This window comes from Theropithecus gelada, chromosome 16 (genome assembly GCF_003255815.1).
Source record: "Theropithecus gelada isolate Dixy chromosome 16, Tgel_1.0, whole genome shotgun sequence".
Lineage (NCBI taxonomy): Eukaryota > Metazoa > Chordata > Mammalia > Primates > Cercopithecidae > Theropithecus > Theropithecus gelada.
Window position 1 is genome coordinate 18660871 of NC_037684.1, and position 13027 is coordinate 18673897.

General features: G+C 36.8%; 1 protein-coding gene across 2 annotated transcripts in view; it reads right to left on the minus strand.

Moving 5' to 3' along the window:
- Positions 1–13027, minus strand: part of STXBP4 (syntaxin binding protein 4) — a 197888-nt gene that overhangs the window by 122103 nt on the left and 62758 nt on the right. For both annotated transcript variants that reach the window (XM_025361495.1, XM_025361493.1), the window contains exons 9-10: positions 12786–12882; positions 9827–9918 (exon numbers count right to left, since the gene is read on the minus strand). In XM_025361495.1, the coding sequence (XP_025217280.1) occupies positions 9827–9918; positions 12786–12882 (189 nt within the window). The remainder of the gene's footprint in view (positions 1–9826; positions 9919–12785; positions 12883–13027) is intronic.

Sequence of the window (13027 nt, forward strand, 5' to 3'; positions counted from 1 at the left end):
AGTGAATATTAAATAAGAATGCAATGTACATAGAAAAGGTAACTAATGCTTTGACAGGCTTTTGCTTCAGTTATATATGTAAGTATGGTGAAAAAGTACATTTTCTTATTGTGGACTCAAGTGAAAAAATACAATACAAAATTAATACAATTCTATTACACAACATTTTGATCTGAAGCCACGAATTGGAAATCATTGACATATCGGAATTATTGACATGTCTGGAATTACTGACTCTTGCACAATTGCCATTAGCACTTTGCTTTTCTGTCAAAGTATCACAGGTTAACACATTCTTTTTTTTTTTAATCCCAACAACTTCCAAACTATAAAAACATTCTTATCTGCCCTATAATTAATTGGTAAGGAGGAAATAAATTGCTAACTTGGAGCATGACAATCCATTTGCAGCTGCTAAAAAAGATTTGCTTGCTCACACAAAATACTCTGAATTGCCCACTTCATTGGCATGTTGTAAATTACCCAACTATCTTTGCCTTCCACATAAAAAATGAGCATGGCAGCTCTGAGAACTGTTTGGCAGTATAAAACAATGCTCCCTGCCATCAACATTAGGTAGATAAATACACAACACCTGAATCAGCAGAATGAAAACTCTGCTACTTGAATACAGCTTTAGTTCTCTTCGAATAAATGCTACAAAATTAGTTCTGATAAATCAGTGCTTCATGCTGGGAGAACTGGGTACTCTCCTGAGGGTTATAGAACAACCAGATCTTTGGGTGACTGCAATGGGCAACATGCTTAGCAGCAAAAGAGACTGCTTACAAAAGAGAACAAAGTGATTTGAAACATTAAAAAAAGTGACATGCATCATTTTTTAAATGAGTGGTCAGATTTATTTGTTCAATAAATTAATCATACACTTACATACTCTGTGTTTCTGGAATTTGAAATTATGTAATTAATAATAAACAGTATTCAAACTTCCTGTCAATAAAGGGTATCACCTGAAAACAGTAGAGCTCTAAATATGTCCAAGAAATAAATGTGCAATTTTTGTTTTTAAACTTGAACTAAAAGTTATTAAAAACATGTAACCCATCTATTCTCCCGCTTGAATTTAGGGTTTCTAGCAGCATTCAAAGAACCTGACTGACTGTATTATTTATTTAAAAGTATCACTGAAAACAGAAACAAAAATAAAGAAATATCTAAGTTAATAAGACTATTAGCAATTCAGAAAGGGGATCATTAGAACAAAAAATGTTGAACACTTCCTGGAAAATAAAAAGAAAATGGGTATAACAAGGTTGTAAGATATAAGGTAAATATATAAAAATTAATTTTATTTTATATATAACCAAATAAATTTAAAATGAACAAATTTTAAAAATGTACCATTAATTTTAATGGCAACAAAAAGTGTAAGGTAACTAGATTATTAAAATATAATTAATTTAAAAATATGTAAAATATATTGACATCAAAGCAGATATAAATACATGAGAGCCATAACATGTTCACAGAAACTTAAATTTATAAAGATGTTGATTCTTCCCAAAATAACGTATAAATTCAATAGAGCAAGATTTTTCATGGAACTCATATGGACAAGATAAGACTGAAGATTAGCCAAAGCGATATTTTAAAAGAATGGCAGGGGGTCTGGGAGGCAGTTTGGAGTGATGTCAAAGGACATAACATTTCCGTAAGACAGCAGAAAAAACTTCAAGAGATATATTGTACAACACGGTGACTATAGTTAATAACGATGTATTGCATTTTGAAAATTGCTAGAGTAGATTTTAAGTGTTCTCACTATAAAAAAAGATAAATTATTTGAGGTAAAGCATATGTTAATTAGCTCAATTGAGCCATTCCACAATGTATACATATGTTGTACATAATAAACATATAAAAGTATTATTTGTCAATTAAAAGTAAGTAAATAAGATAAACAAGATAGGAGAACATCTTATCAGATATTAAGACTAATGGAGCCAAGAAACCACCAGAATAGAGTTCAGAAATTCCCAGGTAAATATGGTAATTTCATAAGGGATAGAGCTGGCATGAAAATAATTATTTCATCCCATTAAAATATAGATTTATATTTTTAATATTATGTTCATAAAAATTGATCAAAAGTTATGTCATATTTCTAATTTTATTGATTAATTATGTACCAATAATAAGTATAATTATAATTCAATACAGGAGAAAATTTTAATTTGTAAAGCCTTATAAACACAGGAAAATAAAACAAATCATTTTAATTCATTTAAAGTTTTTTTTTGCAGCAAAATGACAGGGTGATCATTTCCCAAGCATACAATTATGTGTTATCAGGATGAGATTCCAGGTCTATACGGAACAGAAATAAGAGCTAACAGAGAAAACGAAAGAAAAAGTTTTGAGAATAAAAGGATAATGCATGAATTTTCTTTGAAATAGATGGCTATGGGTATAAAATACTGTAGTATACAGATTCTACTGGTAACATTTAAAAGAATTGTATAATAACAGGTTTCTTTTAAATATATATATATATTTATATATCCAATGATTTTAATCACTGGAAACAAACAAAAGAAATCAACCGGATTTTGTGATTTGAGGGGGCGGAGCAAGATGGCCGAATAGGAGCAGCTCCAGTCTTCAACTCCCAGCGCCAGCGACACAGAAGACCGGTGATTTCGGCATTTTCAACTGAGGTACTGGGTTCATCTCACTGGGGAGTGCCGGACGATCCGTACTGGTCAGCTGCTGCAGCCCGACCAGCGAGAGCTGAAGCAGGGCGAGGCATTGCCTCACCTGAGAAGCGCAAGGGGGAAGGGAATCCCTTTTCCTAGCCAGGGGAACTGAGACACACAACACCTGGAGAATCGGGTAACTCCCACCCCAATACTGCGCTTTGAGCAAACAGGCACACCAGGAGATCATATCCCACACCTGGCCGGGAGGGTCCCACACCCACGGAGCCTCCCTCATTGCTAGCACAGCAGTCTGTGATCTACCGGCAAGGCAGCAGCTAGGCTGGGGGAGGGGCGCCCGCCATTGCTGAGGCTTAAGTAGGTAAACAAAGCTGCTGGGAAGCTCGAACTGGGTGGAGCTCACAGCAGCTCAAGGAAACCTGCCTGTCTCTGTAGACTCCACCTCTGGGGGCAGGGCACAGAAAACAATAACAAAGCAGCAGACACCTCTGCAGACGCAAACGACTCTGTCTGACAGCTTTGAAGAGAGCAGTGGATCTCCCAACACGGAGGTTGAGATCTGAGAAGGGACAGACTCCCTGCTCAAGCGGGTCCCTGACCCCTGAGTAGCCTAACTGGGAGACATCCCCCACTAGGGGCAGTCTGACACCCCACACCTCACAGGGTGGAGTACACCCCTGAGAGGAAGCTTCCAAAGCAAGAATCAGACAGGTACACTTGCTGTTCAGAAATATTCTATCTTCTGCAGCCTCTGCTGCTGTTACCCAGGCAAACAGGGTCTGGAGTGGACCTCAAGCAATCTCCAACAGACCTACAGCTGAGGGTCCTGACTGTTAGAAGGAAAACTATCAAACAGGAAGGACACCTACACCAAAACCCCATCAGTACATCACCATCATCAAAGACCAGAGGCAGATAAAACCACAAAGATGGGGAAAAAGCAGGGCAGAAAAGCTGGAAATTCAAAAAACAAGAGCGCATCTCCCCCGGCAAAGGAGCGCAGCTCATCGCCAGCAACGGATCAAAGCTGGACGGAGAATGACTTTGACGAGATGAGAGAAGAAGGCTTCAGTCCATCAAATTTCTCAGAGCTAAAGGAGGAATTACGTACCCAGCGCAAAGAAACTAAAAATCTTGAAAAAAAAGTGGAAGAATTGACGGCTAGACTAATTAATGCAGAGAAGGTCATAAACGAAATGAAAGAGATGAAAACCATGACACGAGAAATACGTGACAAATGCACAAGCTTCAGTAACCGACTCGATCAACTGGAAGAAAGAGTATCAGCAATTGAGGATCAAATGAATGAAATGAAGCGAGAAGAGAAACCAAAAGAAAAAAGAAGAAAAAGAAATGAACAAAGCCTGCAAGAAGTATGGGATTATGTAAAAAGACCAAATCTACGTCTGATTGGGGTGCCTGAAAGTGAGGGGGAAAATGGAACCAAGTTGGAAAACACTCTTCAGGATATCATCCAGGAGAACTTCCCCAACCTAGTAGGGCAGGCCAACATTCAAATCCAGGAAATACAGAGAACGCCACAAAGATACTCCTCGAGAAGAGCAACTCCAAGACACATAATTGCCAGATTCACCAAAGTTGAAATGAAGGAAAAAATCTTAAGGGCAGCCAGAGAGAAAGGTCGGGTTACCCACAAAGGGAAGCCCATCAGACTCACAGCAGATCTCTCGGCAGAAACTCTCCAAGCCAGAAGAGAGTGGGGGCCAATATTCAACATTCTTAAAGAAAAGAATTTTAAACCCAGAATTTCATATCCAGCCAAACTAAGTTTCATAAGTGAAGGAGAAATAAAATCCTTTACAGATAAGCAAATGCTTAGAGATTTTGTCACCACTAGGCCTGCCTTACAAGAGACCCTGAAGGAAGCACTCAACATGGAAAGGAACAACCGGTACCAGCCATCTCAAAAACATGCCAAAATGTAAAGACCATCGAGGCTAGGAAGAAACTGCATCAACTAATGAGCAAAATAACCAGTTAATATCATAATGGCAGGATCAAGTTCACACATAACAATCTTAACCTTAAATGTAAATGGACTAAATGCTCCAATTAAGAGACACAGACTGGCAAACTGGATAAAGAGTCAAGACCCATCAGTCTGCTGTATTCAGGAGACCCATCTCACACGCAGAGACATACATAGGCTCAAAATAAAGGGATGGAGGAAGATTTACCAAGCAAATGGAGAACAAAAAAAAGCGGGGGTTGCAATACTAGTCTCTGATAAAACAGACTTTAAACCATCAAAGATCAAAAGAGACAAAGAAGGCCATTACATAATGGTAAAGGGATCAATTCAACAGGAAGAGCTAACTATCCTAAATATATATGCACCCAATACAGGAGCACCCAGATTCATAAAGCAAGTCCTTAGAGACTTACAAAGAGACTTAGACTCCCATACAATAATAATGGGAGACTTCAACACTCCATTGTCAACATTAGACAGATCAACGAGACAGAAAGTTAACAAGGATATCCAGGAATTGAACTCATCTCTGCAGCAAGCAGACCTAATAGACATCTATAGAACTCTCCACCCCAAATCAACAGAATATACATTCTTCTCAGCACCACATCGTACTTATTCCAAAATTGACCACGTAATTGGAAGTAAAGCACTCCTCAGCAAATGTACAAGAACAGAAATTATAACAAACTGTCTCTCAGACCACAGTGCAATCAAACTAGAACTCAGGACTAAGAAACTCAATCAAAACCGCTCAACTACATGGAAACTGAACAACCTGCTCCTGAATGACTACTGGGTACATAACGAAATGAAGGCAGAAATAAAGATGTTCTTTGAAACCAATGAGAACAAAGATACAACATACCAGAATCTCTGGGACACATTTAAAGCAGTGTGTAGAGGGAAATTTATAGCACTAAATGCCCACAAGAGAAAGCAGGAAAGATCTAAAATTGACACTCTAACATCGCAATTAAAAGAACTAGAGAAGCAAGAGCAAACACATTCGAAAGCTAGCAGAAGGCAAGAAATAACTAAGATCAGAGCAGAACTGAAGGAGATAGAGACACAAAAAACCCTCCAAAAAATCAATGAATCCAGGAGTTGGTTTTTTGAAAAGATCAACAAAATTGACAGACCACTAGCAAGACTAATAAAGAAGAAAAGAGAGAAGAATCAAATCGACGCAATTAAAAATGAAAAAGGGGATATCACCACCGACCCCACAGAAATACACACTACCATCAGAGAATACTATAAACACCTCTACGCAAATAAACTGGAAAATCTAGAAGAAATGGATAATTTCCTGGACACTTACACTCTTCCAAGACTAAACCAGGAAGAAGTTGAATCCCTGAATAGACCAATAGCAGGCTCTGAAATTGAGGCAACAATTAATAGCCTACCAACCAAAAAAAGTCCAGGACCAGATGGATTCACAGCTGAATTCTACCAGAGGTACAAGGAGGAGTTGGTACCATTCCTTCTGAAACTATTCCAATCAATAGAAAAAGAGGGAATCCTCCCTAACTCATTTTATGAGGCCAACATCATCCTGATACCAAAGCCTGGCAGAGATACAACAAAAAAAGAGAATTTTAGACCAATATCCCTGATGAACATCGATGCAAAAATCCTCAATAAAATACTGGCAAACCGGATTCAGCAACACATCAAAAAGCTTATCCACCATGATCAAGTGGGCTTCATCCCTGGGATGCAAGGCTGGTTCAACATTCGCAAATCAATAAACATAATCCAGCATATAAACAGAACCAAAGACAAGAACCACATGATTATTTCAATAGATGCAGAAAAGGCTTTTGACAAAATTCAACAGCCCTTCATGCTAAAAACGCTCAATAAATTCGGTATTGATGGAACGTACCTCAAAATAATAAGAGCTATTTATGACAAACCCACAGCCAATATCATACTGAATGGGCAAAAACTGGAAAAATTCCCTTTGAAAACTGGCACAAGACAGGGATGCCCTCTCTCACCACTCCTATTCAACATAGTGTTGGAAGTTCTGGCTAGGGCAATCAGGCAAGAGAAAGAAATCAAGGGTATTCAGTTAGGAAAAGAAGAAGTCAAATTGTCCCTCTTTGCAGATGACATGATTGTATATTTAGAAAACCCCATTGTCTCAGCCCAAAATCTCCTTAAGCTGATAAGCAACTTCAGCAAAGTCTCAGGATACAAAATTAATGTGCAAAAATCACAAGCATTCTTATACACTAGTAACAGACAAACAGAGAGCCAAATCATGAATGAACTTCCATTCACAATTGCTTCAAAGAGAATAAAATACCTAGGAATCCAACTTACAAGGGATGTAAAGGACCTCTTCAAGGAGAACTACAAACCACTGCTCAGTGAAATAAAAGAGGACACAAACAAATCGAAGAACATACCATGCTCATGGATAGGAAGAATCAATATCGTGAAAATGGCCATACTGCCCAAGGTAATTTATAGATTCAATGCCATCCCCATCAAGCTACCAATGAGTTTCTTCACAGAATTGGAAAAAACTGCTTTAAAGTTCATATGGAACCAAAAAAGAGCCCGCATCTCCAAGACAATCCTAAGTCAAAAGAACAAAGCTGGAGGCATCACGCTACCTGACTTCAAACTATACTACAAGGCTACAGTAACCAAAACAGCATGGTACTGGTACCAAAACAGAGATATAGACCAATGGAACAGAACAGAGTCCTCAGAAATAATACCACACATCTACAGCCATCTGATCTTTGACAAACCTGAGAGAAACAAGAAATGGGGAAAGGATTCCCTATTTAATAAATGGTGCTGGGAAAATTGGCTAGCCATAAGTAGAAAGCTGAAACTGGATCCTTTCCTTACTCCTTATACGAAAATTAATTCAAGATGGATTAGAGACTTAAATGTTAGACCTAATACCATAAAAATCCTAGAGGAAAATCTAGGTAGTACCATTCAGGACATAGGCATGGGCAAAGACTTCATGTCTAAAACACCAAAAGCAACGGCAGCAAAAGCCAAAATTGACAAATGGGATCTCATTAAACTAAAGAGCTTCTGCACAGCAAAAGAAACTACCATCAGAGTGAACAGGCAACCTACAGAATGGGAGAACATTTTTGCAATCTACTCATCTGACAAAGGGCTAATATCCAGAACCTACAAAGAACTCCAACAAATTTACAAGAAAAAAACAAACAACCCCATCAAAAAGTGGGTAAAGGATATGAATAGACATTTCTCAAAAGAAGACATTCATACAGCCAACAAACACATGAAAAAATGCTCATCATCACTGGCCATCAGAGAAATGCAAATCAAAACCACAATGAGATACCATCTCACACCAGTTAGAATGGCGATCATTCAAAAGTCAGGAAACAACAGGTGCTGGAGAGGATGTGGAGAAATAGGAACACTTTTACACTGTTGGTGGGATTGTAAACTAGTTCAACCATTATGGAAAACAGTATGGCGATTCCTCAAGGATCTAGAACTAGATGTACCATATGACCCAGCCATCCCATTACTGGGTATATACCCAAAGGATTATAAATTATGCTGCTATAAAGACACATGCACACGTATGTTTATTGCAGCACTATTCACAATAGCAAAGACTTGGAATCAACCCAAATGTCCATCAGTGACAGATTGGATTAAGAAAATGTGGCATATATACACCATGGAATACTATGCAGCCATAAAAAAGGATGAGTTTGTGTCCTTTGTAGGGACATGGATGCAGCTGGAATCCATCATTCTTAGCAAAGTATCACAAGAACAGAAAACCAAACACCGCATGTTCTCACTCATAGGTGGGAACTGAACAATGAGATCACTTGGACTCGGGAAGGGGAACATCACACACCGGGGCCTATCATGGGGAGGGGGGCGGGGGGAGGGATTGCATTGGGAGTTATACCTGATGTAAATGACGAGTTGATGGGTGCAGCACACCAACAAGGCACAAGTATACATATGTAACAAACCTGCACGTTATGCACATGTACCCTACAACTTACAGTATAATAATAATAAATAAATTTAAAAAAAAAATAAATAAATAAAAAAAAATAAAAAAAATAAAGAGGAAAAAAAAAAAAAAAAAAAAAGAAATCAACCAATGAAAAGTTGTTATAACTATGTCATAAGACTAAGTCAATTTTAAGGTAAAAAACATTCGAATGGTTGATATAGAAACAGATCTGTGTATCTAGATAGAAATTTAGTATATGATAAAGTTTGCATTTCAAATCAATGGCAAAAATGTTTAAATTGTTTAAAATGTTTAAATTGTAAAATGTTTAAATTGTTTAAAAAAAGATGGGTTTTTAAACAAATGATGGTGGAACAAAAACAAGTGGTTTGCCTTGCATAAATAAGAATGAATTTTTTAGTTAATTAAATATACAAATTATATAGAACATAAATTAAGAGGAGGTCCTTAAGAGGATAATACTACCAAAAATCCACATTGAAAAGGACTAAAATATTCAATAATATAAATGTCAAACTTCTATAGAACACATGATTGAAGCAAAGAGACTTCACAATTCCATTTTATGTAAAGCACAAAAAGAAGCAAAACCAATCTACATTGTTAGAAGGTAAAAGAGTAGTTACCCAATTTTTTTGTAGGGGTACAGGGGTGTTACTAGCAATCAAAATGGAACCTGGGGGCAGGAGAGCATCTGGTAATGTACATATTTAATTTTATGTTTCTTGATCTGATGCTAATAAGGATGGTTTAGACTATAAAATTTCATAGTATATACACACATTATATAGGTGCTTTTCTGTGTGTATATTATAGAGAGATAAAACAGATTAGAATGGACACATGCAGACACGGTATCTATCTGTCTAGCTAGCTAGTTATAGCACGTATCTTCCACATATCAAATTGCCAATACTGGTAAACTTAGGTATGGGAGTAGCACAAGAAGCTGGTGAGAGAGGAGAATGAAGATCAGGATGAACTTTTACTTTTGATTTTAAATTGATTTGTATTTATATATTTATGCAAGAAACATGTATTATTGCTATTTTTAAGTGAAAAAAGCCTACACATATGACATATAACATTCAAGACTTGTGACTTATACGTGTCAAAGCAATTCTATAGGGCATACTCTACCTGTGAATCTAATATTTTGGAAATTTCATGTGCACCAACATTTACGTCATCCAACCGCAAGCAAAACAAGTTTCTGGCAACCTGGACAAAATCTAAAATGGAACACATTTAAGTAAGAACATAGCATTTAACCCCTTCTAAATCTTACTTTATTCTGTATGAAGTTGCTAATGTTTCAAATTTAACCAGCATAAATTATCTTAAAATAGTATTGACTGAAGTGATAGGTAAATGTAGTCCAAATAAGAAGAGACAAATTGGTCTGAACTTACTTCAGTTAACTTTGCTAAAATTAATAATTCGGTTAAGATAATAATAAAGCAAATATATAGCGTGGACCTATAGTTTTTCAACCCTTGTATTATAAGTAGAACTTTTTCTGAAACATATGATAATATTATGATTTATGGCTTTTCTAGCTGGAAGAACCTGAGGTTTGATAGCAATTATTAATAGCAGCAGCTAATGTTTATGTAACAGCTGCTGTATGCCAGGCACGGTGCTTAGCAATTTCATCCTCCCAACAGTCTTCTGAGGTAGGTCCTCTTATCCTGTCCATTTTACAGATGAAAAAAATTGAGGCTAAGACAGGTTAAATAGGAAAAAGAACAGTTCATAGGCTTCTTCTGACATGAAGAGTAACTTACTTATCTATGTATCCTCAAATATTTTCCACTTTGGCTACTGTATTTTTAATTTCCAAGGATTCTTTTAAATGTTCTCTGATTGTTCCTGTTTTACAACATCCTACTTTATTTCATGGTTGCATTACCTTCACTTATCTTTTTAAAGATGTTATGAGAGTTTGCCTGAATTTTCTGTTTTGTTTTGTTTTGTTTTTGAGATGAAGTCTCATTCTGTCACCCAGACTGGAGTGCAGTGGCACGATCGTGGCTCACTGCAACCTCCACTGCCCAGGTTCAAGCGATTCTCCTGCCTCAGCCTCCTGAGTAGCTGGGATTACTGGCATGCACCACCATGCCCAGCTGATTTTTGTATTTTTAGTAGAGACAGGGTTTCACCATATTGGCCAGGCTGGTCTTGAACTCCTGACCTCAGTTGACCCACCCACCTTGGCCTCCCAAAGTGCTGGGATTACAGGCATGAGTCACTGCTCCTGGCCTCCTACCTGAAATTCTCTTCTGTGCTTCTGTATTTCTTTTTTTCTAAGTTCCTTTATTCTGTTTGTCTGATAGTTTGGGGTTCTATACTTTATGTTGGAGGATTTCTCCAAATCTCTGATGACTCTTGACTATGAGTTCATATTTAAGAATTGGGCACTAAAAACGTTGGTTGGAAATTTTGTGTGTGTAACTTGCTTTGTCAATTGGCAGTTTTCACTACAGGGAAATCTGGTGGCCAGCTGACATTTTTGTTCACTTCTTCAGAGAGAATACTATTGTCTTCTGCCTATAGTAATAAACATGGCGGCAAAGTTATCTGAGCAATCTGGATGCATGTTATGAGTGATGACTCACTATATACTCCACAAACTCCCTTGCTGCTGGCAACTATGGGTCCACGATCTCTGGTTTAATTTCTCAAAGGAATATATTTCTTTTTCCCCGGAGGTGTAGCATGGTAGATGCCGGACTACTTAAGAAAGGGCAGAAAAGAGCATGCATAATTCTCCTTATAAAGATTTCCAACAATTCTGTTTCAATATCCTGCCTAAAAACTCAGTCTCCAGAAGTACTTGATGTCTTCAATTCCTAAATCATTTTAGGGTCAAATCAACTTGTTCCTCATTGTGATTTTCCTCTATCTTCACACACTTGGGCTTTACCTACCTCTGCTCACAAATTTGTTTACTTTCCTCACCCATTTTCCTGTCCTTAGATATTGTGGTTTTAGTTGTATATGTTTTTCTGCTTCTTATTTTCATGATTATTTTGGGATGATTTTCAAGTGGAGATGGGATGAAAAATATCTTTTTATCATCACTTAAAAACCAAAAGGTCAATTTTCTTTTTAGCAATACAGATGCTTTATAAATGATACAATGTTACATCTACTATACAAGAAAAAATTAAATACTTAATAATGACAAGAAGACAAAACGTGTTACATTCAAACATTACTGGTGGTAGAACAAATATATTGCAAAATATCTCTGAAAAACAATTTACCAGTATATATCAAAAGTCTAAACCATTTGTGAGGATTAGGCTTAAGAAAAGAAAGAAAAACAGCTACATTCACAATGATGATAAATACAGATTTGTAATATCAGCTACTAAGAAACAATCAAAATTCACAATAGTAGAAAGCCTTAATATTATAGTACAACAACTAAGTGGTACATTATGGTATCTTTAATAAGAATAGAGTTGATCCCTGAACAACATAGGCTTGAACTACACAAGTTCACTTATACATCAAGTTTTTTCAACCAAATGCATCAAAAATACAGTATTTGCCGGTTGCAGAAGCCACATCTATGGAGGGTAAACTTTTACTATATGTGGGTTCTGCAGGGCTGTCTATGAGATTAAGTATGGCTGGATTTGGATATATGCAGGCGTCTTGGAAACAATTCCCCTCCCATAGCAAGGGATGACTGTAATTATGTAGCATCATAAATATATTTACTACATGATATTAGCTGAAAAAGGATTAGAAGGAACCTCACAGTAGTGAAATTAGAACTTCTATATTTTGTACTGTTTCTTTTGTTATTACTAAAGCAATGTTTATGCAGTAAATAAAAAATAAAAAGAATATGATAGAATGATGATAGTTTAGAGCTGTTTAGGTCCTAATAAAATTCTTTCTGCTGACCCTGACAGCTCAGTAATTCTAGCTGAGTTCTTGGGGTACTGATTAAGAAACTTGAAATGGATATAGTTTTACTTTTCCTTCTCTCCTTCTAAAGAACTAACACTCTTAATGAAAATGTGTCACAATAACTCTTGAATGATGATTCGGTGATAATACAACACAGTAAACCTAATATTACCTCCAAAAGACACTGTCCCTTTTGAGTCTGCTTGTACTTGCTGTCTCAGGGCTTGGTGTTGTTCCTTTGTGGGCTGAATACCAAGATAATTTAGAGCCTGCAAGATAGAGAACTCATGAAAAGCAATTCTTCAAATCTCCAAAGAATAAAATTTTTCATTACAAACTTTACAACCCAGGGAAAATAATCAATACCAGAAAGAGTTGACCAGGATTAAACACCCTAGGGAAGTCGGCTGACTA